Here is an 18,736-nt window from a genome sequence, read left to right as displayed (position 1 = left end):
TTTAGCGCCTTCTGCTTTCGGCAAATCGTCAGTTAGTGGGAAACCACAGAAATTATTTACAACCTGCATAAAATGATTTATATCATTGGTAAATTTTTCCCAGACGCCTCTATTGACTCGTCAAACAAATACCATTAGAGTTTGTGTGATGATCACATATTTTAATTGCGAGTCCTACCACAATATACCACAATAAACACATACAATCTGTTGCTAAGCTCTGTTTAGACGGAATTAGTTTACCCTGGTTCATGGGTTGAAAGCATTATGTTGTAGTGAATCATCTGCTTCTTGTCCTTCCATAAAGAAATATAGACATGATTTAAATCATTGCAGAAGTTTACCTATCGTCATGTTTGTTCGTTTTCTTTTTCTTCAACAATTAATTCTGGTTTAAACATATATCAGACGGCAAAAGTAAAGTTTTCAGGTGCCGTGGGAGACTAAATCCTTGTAAGTCTTCTGTTACTGGGGCCTCTTCACTTAAATTCTCTTTTCTCGTTCCGGCTTCATTTGCAAAACATCGAAAAGAAAACTTTCTTCGACTCACTATTAGGCTATGATCAGATAGCGATGTCCGATGCACAATCAATGACTAGGCGTAGTTCATCAAAAGGCAGATTCCGACACAAAACGGAATCGGCAACTCTTTTCAAATTCTTGTCATGAACTACTATCTACGTGTTAACAACTGAAAAGGGTTGGTTCCGCTGTTAAAACAATTGGAAACTGTTAAATCAAGTAACATTTGGAGCTATAAAACCGTCAGCATGTGCGTGCACGAGACTGTAAAAATATGAAGATATTTGCATGCTTATCCATCCCTCTATCGATAACTCTTGCGGTTAAATGTCTTATCTGGCCTTTTTATCTATTCCAAACAGGCAACTTTAGACAAGAACGTTCCCCTTCACTTGTAAACTATTACGTGTGTATACGATAACACAAGGGATGAGGGGGACTGTTTTTTCAGTCAACACCAATTGAAACTAGCATTGCTAACTGACCCTAAAAACCCACATGTTACAACAATACTACTTCTTGTGGGTACGTTGCCACATTTCTCGTCAGACGTAATGGGCAAAGGAAACGGCAACGCCAAGGAAGAGGTCTATTAAAAAATGAGTTTCTACTTTTAGTCAGAATTTCGAAAATGGCTGTATGTGTTAACGTCTCATAGGGCGCCAGACCTCAAACTCAACATAACCCGTAAAAGTAGCGTTGAGTTCCAAATGTAAATTAAAATAATTTGCCGCTGCGGTTTCGCTTCGCAGACGACGCAAATTTTGGTGATTTCACGTTGTTGTTTTGCAAAGGAAGGCTTCGAAATGTACAAAGTTTTAAAACGCACGTGCTGAGCTATTGTTCTGCCAATTACATCTGTTGTTTTTCCACGTTCTCGTTGCCGTCGCCGTCGTGGTTTGCTTAAAGTCCCTAATGTCACACTCAAGGTGTCGTTCATCGCAGACAAAACAGACCTGATTTCTAGCATTGTGTTGTCACTCATGCAAGCACAAAAAGGCGTCCCACAATCTCTTCCTCGCTCACTTTTGAGATTTCACAACAAAACAGCCATAGCGCGTCATTTCTAAAAAACGAAACGCCTTCAAACGAGACTGAGAGTGATAATCGTGGGAGCTTGACAGTATTTATGCATCGGGGCTTCTACCATAGGAGCAGGTGGGGAAGGGGGAGCGCTGTGCCACGTACGAATGACTTAAGCCACACTGACCTCCGGGGGGGCCTTCCATGCGCCAATAAAAATAGAAGCTGATAATGCTTAAGGGACCATGATGGTTAAATAAGGAAACAATCTGCAGTTGAAATACATCGTGCATAGTATGATTCAATTCATTATGTCCAAGAGAAGAACTTCCCCTTGTAAACGAATTAAACAGGGAATCACACGAATAAGAGTTGCACGTCGCGACCCTTGGAGATATTTGAAATATTCAAGGGATCGGAGCGCCTTTCAAAAAGAGTGGCTCCTCATGTTCCCTTTCTGCTCCCGTTCCTGTGATCGCAAATTTTTAAAATGAAATTCATGCGACTTATGTTACACTTAAATGTGGAATATCTTTATATGAAAGCCCCCAATATGTCTAGTTTTCACGCCTGCTTGAAATCTGAAATTGTTTCCTATAACTTATCTAAACTGGTGTCACTGAGTATTCAAATACATGGCCTCGATTCTGCGTAATCCAACGGAGGGTTTCAGGCTTCCTTCATCATAGAAGGCTGCGAAATGGATCATCTAATTTCAAGCGTGTCTTGCTTTTCGAAGAACCCAGGGCAAAGTGGTCTTTTTTAACATCGTTCAGCGGTCCAATTCGCTTATGCTGCCTGCAGAGGTTGAAGATCTTTAGCTAGGAGAAAGAAAAGCCTTACACAATACATCTCAACTCGTGGATCTTGCGCAACTTATTCTCACGAGGCTCATTTGCAATCGAAAGATTTAGCAGGACACCCGTCTCAAATTAATGGTTTACTTGGTAAGAACAAAGACAAAAATGTAAGTCCTCAGCAATCATCGAAATTCACCCTTCTCCCCACCTGTTAGATGCAGTAACACTGAGAGAGTAAGAAATATCCAGATTAAAGGGGTCATAATGATTGAACTAGCAGTAAATCTGAAATCAATGAGATTAGATATACAGTGATGACATTTATTGATCCGTTATATCCCCTACCAGTAAATATACTGCTACTGTCTACTTACCCAGTTAACAAATCTACAAATTTCAGGGAAATGACACCGGACTCATGGAAACTTTCCAACTCACCGAAATCTAGGTTTCAATTTATGATTATCTACTAAATTGCGAATCGCAGTGTTGAAAACTTCTCATCTCGCAACACAGACAATTTTTCGTTCAAACCTAAGAGAGATAACTGATAATATTTGAGTTGTCATGTAATGGAATAATAAATTGTTACTAATGTAAAAGTTATGCCTCTACCTTTGTTTGTATGCGATCCAGATGTTGAAAACTCCTCATTTCCGAACATCAAGTGACACTTCATCTAACCTTAACTTTGACCACTTGTCTAGTTTCAATATGGCTTACTTAAAATATTTTAGCTCTACAAGAATAACCTTTAAGAATTTGTTGTATGCAGTTGTTGGTTACTTCTCATTTCGCAACATCAGCATTTGCTGCTTTGTCAATGGCATTCCACCTTTCGATTCTATTCGAAATTTCGACAACTTAATCTTAATTATCTTAAATGTATGAAATCTAGAAAAAATTTTAAAAAACGTTGTTGAAAATATCTCATCCCGCAGCGACATATTACCTCAGTTCACAAGTCCCCTTTAGTAAATAAGGTTTTTCAACGATGAGCTATATTTCTAAGTCTCTCCTGTAAAGGCTCTCATTGATTTCGCTAAAACATCTGACTCGTATAATCTAAGCTGAAAAAAAAGTGTATTCCTATGTCATTCTGTTTTTGAAAACTTCTAGTTTGCGAACATCAGCCGTAAACCAATACCATTTATAATCTAGTCATGTTTCCCCATGATGTTGCAAACTTCTCCTTTACGAACATCAGACGAAGAACTAAGTCTATTCTAACTAGAAGTTAATTTCAAGTTAAACTCCTGCTTAATTTGTTAAGTTTTAATAGATCGTCTATAACATGATGTTTAGAAAGTTGTCTGTTAATCTTCAAATCTTTCTTCTACTTAAAAATTGGCAGTAATATTGACAGCTCTTGAACAAATAACATTGATAACAACAACAAAAAAAAAACAAAAATGTTCCTCTAATTCAGACATCCCAGCTTAAAATACTGACGTCACAAATAAGCTTTATAGTTTTCTATTGTTAGAAACATCTTGTTTTGCGGCAAAAGCTTTGACTACCAATCCACCTTTTATATGTATTGAGTTCGTAAGCGACCATGTAATAATTATGTCAACATATACAAAGGAATTTTCATGAACTTTATATCAAAGATGTTGAAAACATCCGGTTCCGCAGAAACAACGTACGACTTCGGTACATATTTCAATTTACTTTTAGCATTTGCACTTTGACTTCAAATTAATTTTCAGTTCAATCACTAAAAAAACCTCGTCCAGCTTTATTTGATAACCAGCTTCTTACTGTTGACTCAAGCAAATTTCAAACCGAGTACCTAAACAAAAAATGTGTATGGCACGGTACTGTTGCTTCATATGTTTCTCGTCATTCTACAGCTGAAAATTAACTTCTCGTTCCCGAACATCAGTAAAAAAGAAAACAACGTCTACTTTAGCAATTGCTGAGCTTGTTCAGCTCCAATTCTAACCACCAGCTGAATCGGACCACAGCTGGAGCAGTGTTTTAAATATTGTCTGTCAATCCTAAAGTACTATTCCTATTCTAACTTGGCTGCACATTCACAGCTTTTCCAAAAATTAAAAAAGCGTTTATTGGTTTAGACTTCCAAACGTTCGTGGCTGATTATGATACAAAAAAACTTTCGGAGCCTCACTTTAATCATCTCGTTTCGAAGCATCCAGATTACAATGAATCACCGTTCCACCTTTCGATTATTTCGAGGAGGTGACTATGTTGTTTTGATTCAATTCCTCTAACAAAATATGTACATTTTCATATGAACATTGTTGAAAACCGTCTTCTAGTAACCGAATATCAGTTAACACTCGTAAGATAATAGCGTAATGAATTTTCAGGGGGGTCATCAATATGAAACAAAAGCCTATGTTAACAAAGTGACGCGAGCTCGGGAAAGATCTATAATAATTTGGCGCCTTCTGCTATAGGCACATTACAACCTGCGTCCAGTCATTAAGGATGCGAAAAAACATTTATAATATTGATAAATTTTTCCCAGACGCCTCCATTGATTCGGCAAACAAACACCATTAGAGTTTGTATAATGACCCAATATCTTAGTTGCGATTAATAATACACGTATACAATTAATTTTGATTGATCAACCTGCTTTCCTCTGTGCCACAAACAATTAGCTTGTCAGACATTATTGATGCTAAATATCTGTACATTATAATGGATCGCCAGTGCAACCCCCCCCCCCCGTATGAGCAGCATTTTTTTTCGTTACTTTGTTTGATTCCTCCTAAAATGATAAATGAAATTTTTATTTTCCCGAAGTTGTTTCACTTCCACCGGATCTCCTTAAGTGCTCGCGTCAGAACCACTGGGCCGTCACTCGCCTTCCACACCACTGGTGTTGAAGGTTACTTCAATAGTGTACACCCTCGCCTTTTCAGAAATTCCCGGATCCGCCCCTGAACGTTCTCCTTTATTTCAGTTCGTAAAGTATCACTTTTAGTTGTAACTAGAAATCAAATGATGTTCACTGTTGTGCATGGTCAATTCTGACCATTTGATCAACTACAAGAAATCTATTCAAAGAAGAGAGTTACATATGTACTGGCAGGATATAACGTAATCCACCTATAAAGAGGTACAAATATCATCAATTTTTTTTTTAACTATAGATGTAGAAATTGGGCTGTAAAAGTTTTAAGATTGCACTATGCGTCAAAAAACAGTCAAAGGAAAACTCTAATTTCATCTCAGCATATCTTGCAGCAACTTTTGATTGGGCCTTTAACAAACAGTGTATGATTAATTAATAGATAATTATCATTTCGGGAAAAAATCAACGAAATATGATTGTTGCATTCACAAAAGAATCGTCCTCATTAAGTTGACGGCAACAAGTCCATGCAAAAACGCTACATTATTTGAATTGTTAGGAAATTGCGAGGATGGCAACGCTGTCCAGCCTTGCAAATACTATATATATTTGACCTACTAGTTCTGACAACATTTGACAGCTTTGTCTCACTGCTGGTCGCTATTATAAGTCTGTTTCACGAGAGGCTAAATCGTGGCAGACCCTTCAGCTGACGGGATCTTTGAACGCTGGTCTTGCCTCCTTTCGATACTGAGCAGCGCGACATCTGCTTTGCTTCTTCGAGCTCCTGACCAAAAAAAATTACATGAATGATGCAAAGACATTTTAAAGACACTGCTTCTATTTCATGACCGCCAGGCATGGCCTAAATAACTGCAGTGATGAAAGAATATACTGAGTGAATAGTGGCTGTAAAAACTTGAAATATGTCATGTGTTTTAATAGGCGGCTGATACTGAATTTTATCGACAGGTGCGAACCAGTGGAGCTAGCTAAATGAAGTTTATTTGTAAAATAATGAAGTCGATGTTTTCTCACGGTTTTTTTCTTTGTCGGAGGGAAACTTACAGAGTGGTAACAAAACAACGTACATAACTGTTACTTACTCTAAGGCGCTTCTGGAACAAGCAAAGGGTTTCGTACGTATGTCCAATGGTCAGATTCTCAGGAAACGTAGACTGAGTGAATTTTACCAGGGATTCCCCTTCTGTGGACTCCCACGACTTGTACATGTCTATCGGCCAAAGGGAAGACTCTTTCATACGCTCGGCTAGACACTTTCCGGGCTCAGGTCTTATTTTTTCCGAGTAGAGATAGCGGAAAATGAATCGTCGGAGTGCTGTTGTGATAGCATTAAGTGCATCTGCTTCGCTCTTGCCAGACAAAATAGCAGTTTTAGCTAATTTATCTTTAATATGTCTTGGTATGGGACTTCGATACATGTCATGCACACGTTTCGCGGCCGACTCAGCCAATAAGTCTTCGAGGAATTCATACAAGGCAACCACGTGCATTAGCTGGATCTCATGGTGGGGTTCAGGAAGCGATTCCTTTGGAAATGGTCGTAATCCACAGAACCACTTGTCTGTAAATTCTGTCAGCCGTTCATCAGGTTTTCCGATTCGGTGTCTCTTTAACAAACAAAGAACAATTTCCATATGTTCCAACAACTCTCGTACGCACTCAAGGCTGTGCTCACTCAGTCGCATCCGTAGCATATCCTTCAGGGGCTGCTGAGGAATGAGCTTATGCAATTCATCTAGAATACCTTTGCAGGTGTGAAACAACTCTCGAGAGAAGATGAACTCACGCAGTCCGTCGGACGTGGAAAGAAATGCTTTTCCAACTAAGAAACGGGTCGCCAATTCCTTTTCCATCCTTGCGAGATCAAAACACACCTCTTTTCCATGGCCGTACTCAGTGTTACGGTGAGAGTACCTTAAAAGGTCGTCCGACCACTCAGACGGGTATCGAATAACTTCCTTTTCTCGAGCTTCTTGCAAAGGAACAATTGGAATCGCACATTTTCCCTCATCTTTCTTTAAAAAGATCAAAGCAGAAGACTTCCCTGTTGCTGCAATACTAAGCACCTTCTGCAAGAATTCGTTTTGGATTTTCTGAAGTGTTTCCATAGCCGCACAGAGGAACTCTCCTTCACCTCGCTTTTCAACAAGACAAGTAGAGATCGGTGAACTCTCACTAAGGTGTGGCACATCTTGATTGAGCTGTTCCTTCAGGAGAGGATTTATTGCCTCAAATGCGTCGATGAACTTCTTAAAGGTCTCGGTCAAACGATTCCTCTCTTCTAGTGTTTTAGTTTTGCTTCGAATGACATCGTGAACATTTGTGCTTGCGTCTGAACGACTAAGACGTCTACTCAGCAACGAATCCACCACACGACTCCACGAGACAAGGGGGACCAGATGTGCCACAAGTGGAAGACTGTCGTTAAAATCAAGAAACAAACCTAGCAATGGATATTTTTCTCTTTCTTCGTCTTCAGCTGCCATATAAAAAGCTTTTAGTCCGTTAAACGTTTTCGGCAATGTTACTCTCAGCAGGCGGGGAACATGCATTTTTCCCTCTTCTGTACTTGGAAAGTGAGGTTGGTCAGTTTCTTCAATCTTTCCCTGGACAGGCGATAAGGAGTTTTCTAAGGCACGGCGAGTACGTTCCAAGAGCTTCCTCGGATGGAATTCGCGAAGCAAGGGTTTGAATTTTGATGCAAACTCCTCTTCCCAGGACATCCTTTCCTTTAAAGAGTGGCACACTATCACTGAGGTAAGGATCGAGGCACTTTCATCCAGCACACCATGTAGGAAAGAAATGATTTCTTCTTCTTTGGCATTTAAGAGACTACACAACGCCTTTAAGTCGTTCGAAATATTTTCGAAACAAAGATCAGAAGGACTACTATCTTGATGATCAGTATTCATAAAGTTGCAAAGAGAGCTCTCGTCGAGCAGTCCTAATGCGTAGCCCCCGTAGAGCGCTGCGTGAACAAAAAGGTTAAGAATACGAAATTCTGGAGGTTTCAACCTCCGAACACAGAGAGAGATGTTCCCAGAGTTTATGAGAACGACGTAGCCTTTTGAAGGTGAAGTGGTTTCTTGGGTCATCTGCTTCGGAATAAATATTTCTCCAGCTTTGAAATTTTGCTCACAGCTAGGGCAGCTTGCTTTCTCACCATCATCAACCACCACAAAGAACATCCCGCAAGGACAGCAGGTAGATGTCGTCTTTGGTAGTTTCAAATCAACGTAATTCTGGTGTTTGCTGAATGGTTGGACATGACATTGTCCTGATGCCAAGACATAGGAATCTACGGAAGCTTTTGGGTTAACGAAGTATGACATCATGGCCAATTTGGTCTCCCCTGGACTTCTGAAACTTGAAGCAAGGATGATGCAGAGGTGAAGAATCAGTGCTGCTCTTTGGACATCTGCTGGTGATGACTCTGGTGAAATGCAAAGTCCTGTGGCATTGAAATCTTTCTGTCCAGTGATTCTGAGGAGAAGCTCAACATACGGAGTTTCCATATTCATAAACTTTACTATGAAAGACGAAATTGCCTTGTCTTCACTATCACTCAACTTTCGTCTTGACCGAATCAGATAGAACGACTTGGCTAGGACTGTTGCCATTTCGACCTTCTTCTCCACTGAATTGGGCAAGGAACTGATAGCATTTTCAAGGGGATTCAAACTTCTTTTTTCAAGAAGCGCTGCTAATGCCAGTTGAGATTGAGATTCCTCCGCTAATGATTGAAAAGGATCAGAGCTTAGTTTACCAACCAGGTTTTCTTCTTCCCCCTTTATGCTTCTCAACTCTGGAAGTTTACAGCTTCGTCCACAACGATCGCACACCTCATACATGGAAAGCTCTTTCCTCATCTCCTTTAGAAAGTAGATCTGCAGCTCCCCCATCGTAGGATGCTCCTGATGCGTTCTATTTAAGGCGAATGCCGCATTTATCTCATTCAGAAGAATAGAAAACTTCCCATCTTCTTCCAAGTAACTGGGGCTTTGTAAAATAAACTTACAAAATGAGGCCAAAAACGACTTTAAATAAGCTGCTGCACAAAGAAGATGGAAGACTCTGTTGTTGACGTTTTCACGTGGCTCCGTTAATGTTTGAAAGGCTCTCCGAAAGTTCAAGAGCGGCTGATCATCAGAGCTTACAACTGTTGTGAAATCTATGTCTAAAAATCCAACTTCGTTTATGAGATCACAACACACCACAGCAAATGGAGAGTCCAGTTTGTTGTCATGTGGAAGAGATGTCAAGGCGCAGCTGGCTACTTGTAGACCTGGATGTTCACTTATGCTGTCCAAGTTGTGCAGGAGCTTCTCAAAGACACCTGGAAAAATCCTTTCTTCACTTAGGAAAATACGGTGAATTAGTGGTCCAGCGAGTTCCATGTACGACTTATGTTCACTGCAACATATTCTCTTTAGTATGGAAAAAAGCCATGGCGTGTCCAAATCAGAATCAATGCAGCGTCCATAAAATAGCATGATAAAGTCTTCTAAAGCTTTTGGTGGGTTTTTTTCTTTCTTCAACTCATCAGTGGCGTTCATAACATGTTCAAAGACAGGTTGCGAGCTGAGGTAATCCTCGGAAGCTCCGGTTTTGCCAAGTTCACCCAGCGGGTAAAGATAGCGCTGTCGAAGGGATTCGGATAGGGCCACCAGGGTCGCAAAGTCGTGACAGACGCGTAGGAAATGATAGGCAGGACTCTGAACTTGCATTCTGCTCACTGTAGAAAGAAAGAGACTTGTTGTTCGCTGCCAACCTTCATACCCATTCAAGCTCCTTATCACATCAGACGTTGGGAATAGAGCGGAGCATAAAGTTTTTACTAATACTTCATTAAAGCCAATACTTTTTTCTCCGTAAGCCTCGTCTTGAATATCGTTCACTTGGAGTTCACTCTCGGTATCTTCTTCGTTCGAGTCACCTTCATCTCCTGAACACTCTTCAACCTCTTCATCACTTTCTTCCTTCGCGATACTATATTTTTCTTCGAAATTACCACGGTGTTCAACGTGGTTTTCTTGTTGCAGGCTTCTATCATTCCTCTCTTTCCTTGCATAGTCCTCGATCTCCGGTAAAACTGACTTTAGAGCCTCCTCACACCGGCCTCCTTCAGCCGCGTCAGAAAATTTCCCTTCTTGAAAAGATTTAATCTTCTTCTCGTCACTGATGTCGTCGCTATCGCCCATTCTATGATTACTGAAGCATCCTTTCCGTAAATTATCTGTCGGTGCAAAGGGTAGTTGTTTCTTTTGTTCCTCTGGTTCTTCGTTAGCTTTCGTCTGTGCGTTTTCGTGTTGCTCTCTGTGTTTATCCACTGGCCTGGTCGTCTTGTCTACTTGACCTTCTTCTTCCTCGTTAAATTTTACATTGGCTGCTTGGACTCTCTCTGATTCTCCTAACTCGTCATAACTCTGCTTCAATGTTTTGTTGCCGTCCAAACACTTTTTATGTGGTCTCTTGTCTTGAAAAAGCATCTCCTCGAACACAGGTGTAAACGTGTGATACACTTTCCCAAATTCCACATGCTCAATATAGCAGCACGTCTCGTAAACCTGCAGTGCCGTCATATACGAAGATTCGTTCAACCAGAAGAGAGAGTGCAATTGGGCAATGACTCGGGAAGGATCACCGTCCATGCTAAACTTTATATGGTGTGCCATTGCCGACTTCAAAAACTGAACTCTTTCATCTCGTGACAAAGCATTAGAAAAACGACCAGTTTTCATGTCAAAAAGATCTTCAACGTACCATCCAATGTTTTTATGGAGGTATTCCAGCTCCACTAGTTGAGGAACTTTATCTCTTAAGCGTCTGCTGAACTTGTATATTAGTAATTCTGACGCAGTATCCGACAACTCTTCATTTTCGTCTAGGTTTGTCGTGTCCAAAAGCAGCTGCCTGTGGTCTTCTGCAAACAAAGGCTGAAACTGCTCTACTTTATTGCAAAATATTGATGCAAAAGGAAGCCTCAGCTCCAAGTGTCGCTCACAAACGAAGTAGGATTCTGCTCCTTGGTGGTAAGGAATATCATCAATGTTTAAGATTTCTTGATTTAAGATCACTTCTGACCAAACTTGAAGTTCCTCTTCGTGGGATAGCTTCTGTTTGAACAAACACTTCGGCCAGGCAGATTCATTCTCTAGGAAATAAACAATTTTTGCCAGTGGTTGACGCACAAGATGGCTGACATGGTGTTGAATAGCTCCCACCAAATGTGAAGAAGCAATTAAAGCTTGCCTATCACACGCCACAAAAAATTGCCAGCTGCGAGCGTTTAGTTGTCTTGAATTGCGATCTCTCTCATTCAACCAGCGCTTTACTAGCTCCCTGAAACATTCCAGGATCTTAGAGTTGGAGGATGACCTAAGATTCTGCTCCAGTTGGACAATGTCCTCTACTGAAGGCTGGCGGTTGGCTGGATATCTTATTCGAGTGAAGCACCAGAGAAATTGATCAGAAGCGACTTCTGTAAACGAGAGCTTTGTTTCCAAAAGGTCAACAACACTGACATCGAGACAGTCAGTGATAGGTAGCCGGAGTGGCTCTAAAGTATCGATAGTTACTTGCTTCCAGCCGCTCTGGAAACTGAACTGCCATCGCTGACTTTCCAATTCATCGCCTTTGCTTTCCCTTTGAACATGGATTACGATGCAAACATGCTTGATTTGCCAGTTTTCTGTTTGCAGAGCCTCTCTGATGTGCGTCTGTCTCTGGTGCTCAATGATTGATTTTTCAAGAAGCAGATGGGTAGCGTCTAACTCCGGCTTGCATTGTAGTACCACAAGTGTGTCATTAGACCTCCAGAAACTCTCAAGGGTCTTTGTTAAATTCTTTTCAGACTTGAAAGCACTAAGTTTTTCAGTCTGACACTTAAGTAGCCCCTGAAGGCATTCTGTCACATTTACGTGGATATTACTGTGGGTCATTATCAGACGTCGCATGCCACTGTTGGCATCTCCGCTTTTTGAATTCACCTGCGTATTTTCCAGGGATTTTTTAAGATACTCTTCTAGGCCATTGTGCAGGGGCTTCTGAAAATAGCTGTTGTATAATGTTTGGACCTCCTCAAAATTACTTTTGGCCAGGGATGATTCTAAACTTCTCACAAAGCCATCAGGCGTAGCTACTAACATAAGATCCTGCTTACATTTTTCCAAAACTACTTCTTCTTTGGGCTCTTCATCTTGACAGTGTTTGAGGACAAGTGAAGGTAAGGTGTCATCACAGAATCCGAGAAACATATCTTCTTCGTGAAACTGAGATTCGAAATCTGGAATGGTACAAATGTCCTTCACCCATTTATTCAAAGTGCCGATGATGTCTTTTTGTTTATCGTCTAGGACGTCTGAGAAGCGAAGCAGTTGCTTTTCGAATCGGTTAAGAAAAGGAGGATCTGTATAGTCAACCTTCCTCTCATCAATCAAAACGATACATCTGAATCCGTCATGAACCTGACACATAGGATTGCTGAAGGCTCCGAGAGCAACTCGACAGTTTTTCCGCCCACCAACGACTGTGTAATTTTGGTTCAGCATATCGTAAAGGCTACCGTAGATGCTCTCAAGATCTCGAAGGATAAGAACGCAATCTCTCTCCATGCACAAAATGATGCGACTAAGCATTCGATAATTATAGTCTTCACAGAGGTCTTCTTCAAACCGACTACCAAAGATAGTGATTTTCTCTTTGTCCATACTTTGGAAAGTCTGATCCAGGATACCAATAGCAGAATCTCCATTGGTTATTATCATTCAATGTCGAGCAAGTTTGTCATGCAGATTGTCATGAATAAGTTGAGTGACTGGAAAACGACACTTCTCCCCATTCAACTGCAAAGACTCCGTCACTTTCTCAAAAATGCTGACGTCAGTAGGGACCCCACCAAAATTTCTCCGTAGTGCGTGAAGAAGGTTGGTGGAGGTGTCATGATTCGTGTTTGAGCTGAGGCATTTAATAAGACTGTAATAGTCACGCAGGCCGTGGAAGTTTGCATATCTTTGAGATACTTGATATCTATGATACGCTTCAGCAAGTTTGCGAAGGTCGATATCGTGTGGGTAGGTTTGTGCGGTGTATTGTGCGTTACTGTCGCTGTTAACTTGTCGCAAAGACTTTCCAGTCTCAGTTAAATCATTAACATCTGGGTCAGGTCGGGAGAGATGAATTGCACGATTCATCTTGGCAGCATCTAAAGCCCAATTTGAAATGCCCACCACGGAAACATCAGGGAAAGCACCATCGCTAGGTTCAAGAAGGCTGTGTAATACTTTGAGAGGGTTGTACTTTGACACCTCAGCTAGTCCAATCTCGTCAAGGAGCACAACTGGGAGAACATTGTCGCTTTTGTTGTGCTCCCTGTATTTTCGTGCTTTGTCGAACACCTTGAGTATCCCATCAGACGTTGACGATTCTGAACCTTGGTGGGAAATGACATAGAGTTGGGGAAGTGATTTCAGAAAAGGATCTTTAGCATCCTTTCCCCTCAAGTTGCTGCGAATGATTTGCATAGACAAAGACTTGCTACACCCTGGCTTCCCAACAACGAAAACCGGGATACGATTCAGAATACAAACTAACATAACAAAAATATTCTCGCGAAGCGCAGCGTTCTGAGCGGTTCCCTCTGGCATTTCCATGCGTTTAAGGTAGTCCTCTTGCTCTGCTCTGACAATAGCCTTAAAAGACGCCTGTAAAATGTGATGTCTTCCGTGTTTTTCAAAGCAATCACACACACGCCTACGGTATCCTTGTCTATCCTCTGCAGTCGATAGACGTGATTGATAACAGTGCGCTAAGGCAAGAACAAAAGCTCTCTCCTCACTGGTTGTCTCACGAGCGATTCCGTGACTCTCGCACTGTCCACTGTTACTAGATAGGGGCAGATTCTCGCGCTTCTGCAAGATCTTCTCAAACCATTTCACGAGAACAATGCATCGATGAGCATCTCTGAGACTGACACAATAGTGGTTCTCGTCAACTTCCCGGATGCACTGCTGAGAGGTACATAGAAGATCAGCCAGCAAGTTGTCTGAGTTTCCAGTGATTCGTTGTACCATTCGACCGATGTAGGCACGCTCGTCTTCTCTACTAAGAGATCCATAGTCCCAGACGTAGTCGATCATCGTTTCTGGTAATGGGTTAACACGGTATACTAGTTTCGAGTATTCATCTGTGGCTGTCTTTTCACTGAGACCGGCTGTCAAGATTTTGCCAGTGGGACGTAAGCGGTACGGGTTACAAGCAGCCATAAAGACTAAGTTTGGCGCCAGTGCTTTTCCCTCGATGCTACCGTGACAAATGATCTCATTAATAATCCCCAAACGATTGCAAGTGTTAATTTCGTCAAGAAAAACCCAAACTTCTGTATCACCCTTTACTTCCTCGCCAATGTTTTGCACAAAAGAGAGAATTTGCTCTTCAGTAACACCTGCGTGAAAATTGAATACATGAAATGGAACACCACACGTCCAAGCAAGGTACCTGACGAGGCTGGTCTTACCACAGCCAGTTTCTCCCATAAGGATGACAGGTATACGCGCTTTAATGCGTTGGATGACCAGCACCATTTTGAGAATGTTATCTGGAGTAAGAGCGTAATCAGTGTTTTCCCGGTGAACATCGTTTCCTCCAGGAGCTCTTCCTACAATTCGATGGAGTCGCTCCTTGAGCTCATCGTGGTTGAGTTTTGTAAAGTCCTCAATTTCTGCGCCTTTTCTTGCTTGGGTTTCCAACAGCTCCTTTATCTTTGGAGGCACCTTTGACAAATCACGGTACAAAGCAGAGACAGTAAGATTCTGTAGGTCATGAAAGGCAATTACAAGGTGATTGTTATCAGCCCACTTAATCATTCCTTCCACCCGTTCAACCATTTCGACTGCAGCTCTCTTTGAGGATGATTGAAGTTTCTTAAGCACTTCAGGGGCCTTCTCCTTTGTATTGGCCTCTGACTGCGTGTTCTTGCAAGTTAAAACAGACCGTGATGCAAATTCTCTTGACACCTTCAAGAGGGCATCGAAGAGACGGGCTCGAGCATCATGATTTGGACCAAGAGCGGCCTTCAAAGCTTTAGGTTTGAAAAATGGACTTGCCTGAAATTGTAAAAGTTGGTTAGAAAAAACCTTTGTAAAACTTTCCACTATGTTGTATGATATTTCGGTGGTTGACATAAAATGCGTGGCTAGGAGACGTTTGCAATCTTCTGGAGACAGAGGTTGTAGCTTCCTAGGATCCAAGTCTTTGGTCTCTATGAATCCAGATTCATAAGCATGCAGATATTGACAAATCACTTGGATGGGACTCAGTGGCTCTTGGCTCACAACAAGGTCTTTATAACTATCCGCCTTTATGTGCAAAGGAGAAAAGCACTTCGTGACAGGAAGCGAGTCTTGTAACCAATTTTTCATTGTGTTTGCGATTTCAATGTAGACATGTTTGGTTGGCAGATGAAAAATTTTCGTTCCAGAGGAAATCATGCCTAAAACAACCAGCTCGAACATGAACGTGTCCAGAAGGAAAGGATCGTCCACATCACCAACATCAAAGTGAATGCATTCACTCGGGGAAATATGTATTGCCGACAATTTTTTTACCAGATCTTTTCTCGACAAAGGCCCGCTGATTGGAAAAGTTACTGCGTTTTTGCTCGTAACTGCTGCATGTTCGTGAACAACCTCTGTTTTTCCCACACCAGGAAGATCTGAGGTAACAACGAAAACGTAAGGGAAATCATTCTGAAACGCCTTTCGCAGTTGAAAATCAGACAAACCAGCAACGTTGTGTGTTGTCGTAGAAAACTGATCAACAATGTGATGATGAAACCCCCCGCAGCAGACCAAACATAGTAGATATGGGGATACAACGCTTTCTTGGTATGTTCTAATGGCTGCAACGAGTTCAAACTGTACGTCATTAGATAGGTTTTCAACATTGGCAAGGCAGTGTAATTTCACTGCGGCTGAATGCTTTTGTGCTTCAAATGCACGTTTTAGAAGTCGCTCCACCTCTTCCCAGCTGGTATCTGAACTACAAAATAGAACTTGGCTTGGCTGTGGATAAGACAACTCAGTATTCTTGAATAAAGGCTGATAGTTTTCGATAGTTTCAGTATTCTTGAACAGAGACATGACCACAGGAATGGTTTGTTTACTGTCATGTTCAAGAACAGCTACAAATAGCTCGCCAGGTTTAACAGCTGTTTGCAAATCCCGTTGTAGTTTCAGTTGCATCTCTTTTGGTCGGTGAGGTAAGAATAAGTTATTCAGAGCATTTCCAATGGCGCGAAGATCACTCTCTATTCCAGAGTGTTCAATTGGTGCTTGGGACTTACTACCAAATCCTCTTAAATCCTCGTGTTGTAGTTCTGGGTCTACAAACCGCAGCAAGTCGTAGACGGGCGCCATCGAGAATTGCTCGTTTCTCATTTCAGAAGGTTGCGAACAAAACTTATGTAGGATCCAAAGCTGATCGGGATGAAAGAAGTTCAGAAAATAATAATCGTCTTGTACACTGCTCAGTAACATATTCCATTCCTTCAAACTCGAAGTCAGCAATTTTGCCAGAGTTTTAATCTCTTCAGTGGAATGAAGCTTCTGCGAAAATGTGCTATAGTCTTTATGGCCAGATTTCTGTAATAGTGTGAGTGTGTTAAGGATCTCCATAATCACCTCGACTTGCTCAGTGAAGTCAGACAAGGTTTGGTTGACAGAAGAGGTAATAGCCTTGTCATCCTGTGGTTGCATTAGCTGGTCTTGTTTCCTGTCGGTATTTACAATGAGAAGAGCTCGGCTTCTTAGATCTTGAAGATCTGCCATGTTGTACGTTGTCTCCTTTGGGGCACCTCTTTCACAACGATAACTAAGGTGCACGTCACATAATCCCTTGGAGTTGGCTGTGACAAGATACCAGCCATTCTCTAGGGCATTGCTGATAATTTCCCTGGTCATTTCTTCTCGATAGGCAACATTCATGTAAAGCCATCGCAAACTATGTACATTTGAACCGCATTGCTTGATCTTGGCTGCCATCTCTACTTTCTTTTCAAGCTTACTGTAACAGTCTTTAATTCTATCTAGTAGCGTCAGAGGGTCTTGCAATTTTTCTGCTAAGACATTTCGCAAAAAACCATGAATATCAATCAAATCAGATACCGTGGCTTCAGAAACAAACTGGTCGGAATGCTCTTCCACGACATCAATCAATAGCCTCAGGTCTTCATTTGCTGTCTCTTTAAGGAATAAAATCAGCTCATTAGACTCTTGAAGTGTCTTCATGATGGTCAGCAAAGTTTCATCGAGTTTGGTGTCAACTTCCCGCACATTTTCCTTTCTGACAATTTCGCAGAGGCGTCGTAGCGAGAGGTCAGTTACACAACCGGAGGACACGACATCTTGTAAGTCTATAGTAGAGACTTCCCCTTCAACCGCTTGAAATCCAAGGGCCGTGAAAAGTGACATCAACTGCCTAACCTTTGCACAAACAGTTGGGAAGTTGAGGAAGGTGCTAAACAGTTCTTTCTTTTCATCAGAAACCCTGAAGCCACAAAAGCAACTGATCACTTGAAGTTCGTGATGGAGAGTATCTTTATTTTTGATTCCATGCAAGAGCGTTGACACTTCCTCCGAACTTGGATCACTTGTGCTATTGAGTATTTTGATACAGATTTCTTTGACTTGCGGTAGTCCTTTGATTTCAAGAAAGGACAAGACACTAATAACATTGACTTTGCTGATCACGTCTTGGAAACGAACTTCCTCTCCCATTGTCCTTTGACAGGAGCTAAACTCTTCTTTTATGCAAAAACGCACAATATTGATAAATGAAGTGCATTCTCTAACTTCTGTTGTTTGTTTTTCAAAGTCAACCAGCCTTTGCAGGTCATTCCAGTAGCTCTTATCAAACACATCTTTGAGGGTTAATGTACTCTTCAATTGGTCCCGTTCGTTCACTTTCTGGCTCAGCGATTTTAAATCACAATATTCCACGATGCCCCTGGAAACCCTCTCAAGAAATTGGATCGTTCCTTTCAGTTTGGAAAATCGATCGCAAATCATTTTTGCCTGTGAGATCTCCATACGGAAAAGTGGCAACCAGTCATCAACATTGGGTGGATTGCATGGTGTCTCCATGATCGATTTTAAGGCCAAAAACTCATTTAGGAGCTGAATTTCTTTTTCCTCCAAGTTTAATAAGAAAGGTACTCGAATTTGGTGTCTTGTTTGTTGAACTGCTAGCCACTGCAAAGTATCCAAGGCCGAAATTACTCTGGGATGTTCCAAAAGCTTACTTTGCGGGTTAATTGCGTTCAACAAGGGTAACCAAACTTCACTTGAATTTAACATCTCTCGCAAAGTACGTTCCTTTTCAAATTGTGGTACTCTTTCCGGCGCCGTCCGCGTAGGCTCCAGAATACTCAAGAAGAGTATTTCCCTAACCCTTTGTATCAAGAATGTGATCAAATCAATATTACTGCTTTTCACGAAATTCATACATGTTTATAAAGACTGAGGTAGGTACAGCCCAAGCC

General features: G+C 41.4%; 1 protein-coding gene across 1 annotated transcript in view; it reads right to left on the bottom strand.

Moving 5' to 3' along the window:
* Nucleotides 1–2,652: 2,652 nt before the first annotated feature.
* The window catches only part of LOC111339730 (uncharacterized), a 31,994-nt gene continuing 15,910 nt past the window's right edge, over nt 2,653–18,736 (bottom strand). Inside the window, 2 exon segments of the mRNA XM_088753976.1 lie at nt 2,653–5,962; nt 6,282–18,645. Of these exon segments, the coding sequence (XP_088610102.1) occupies nt 5,852–5,962; nt 6,282–18,645 (12,475 nt within the window). The 3' untranslated portion in view covers nt 2,653–5,851.

The sequence above is a fragment of the Stylophora pistillata genome, chromosome 3, assembly GCF_964205215.1.
Source record: "Stylophora pistillata chromosome 3, jaStyPist1.2, whole genome shotgun sequence".
Taxonomy (NCBI): Eukaryota; Metazoa; Cnidaria; class Anthozoa; order Scleractinia; family Pocilloporidae; genus Stylophora; species Stylophora pistillata.
Note: the sequence above shows the minus strand (reverse complement) of the source record. Positions and strands in the feature narration are given on the sequence as shown.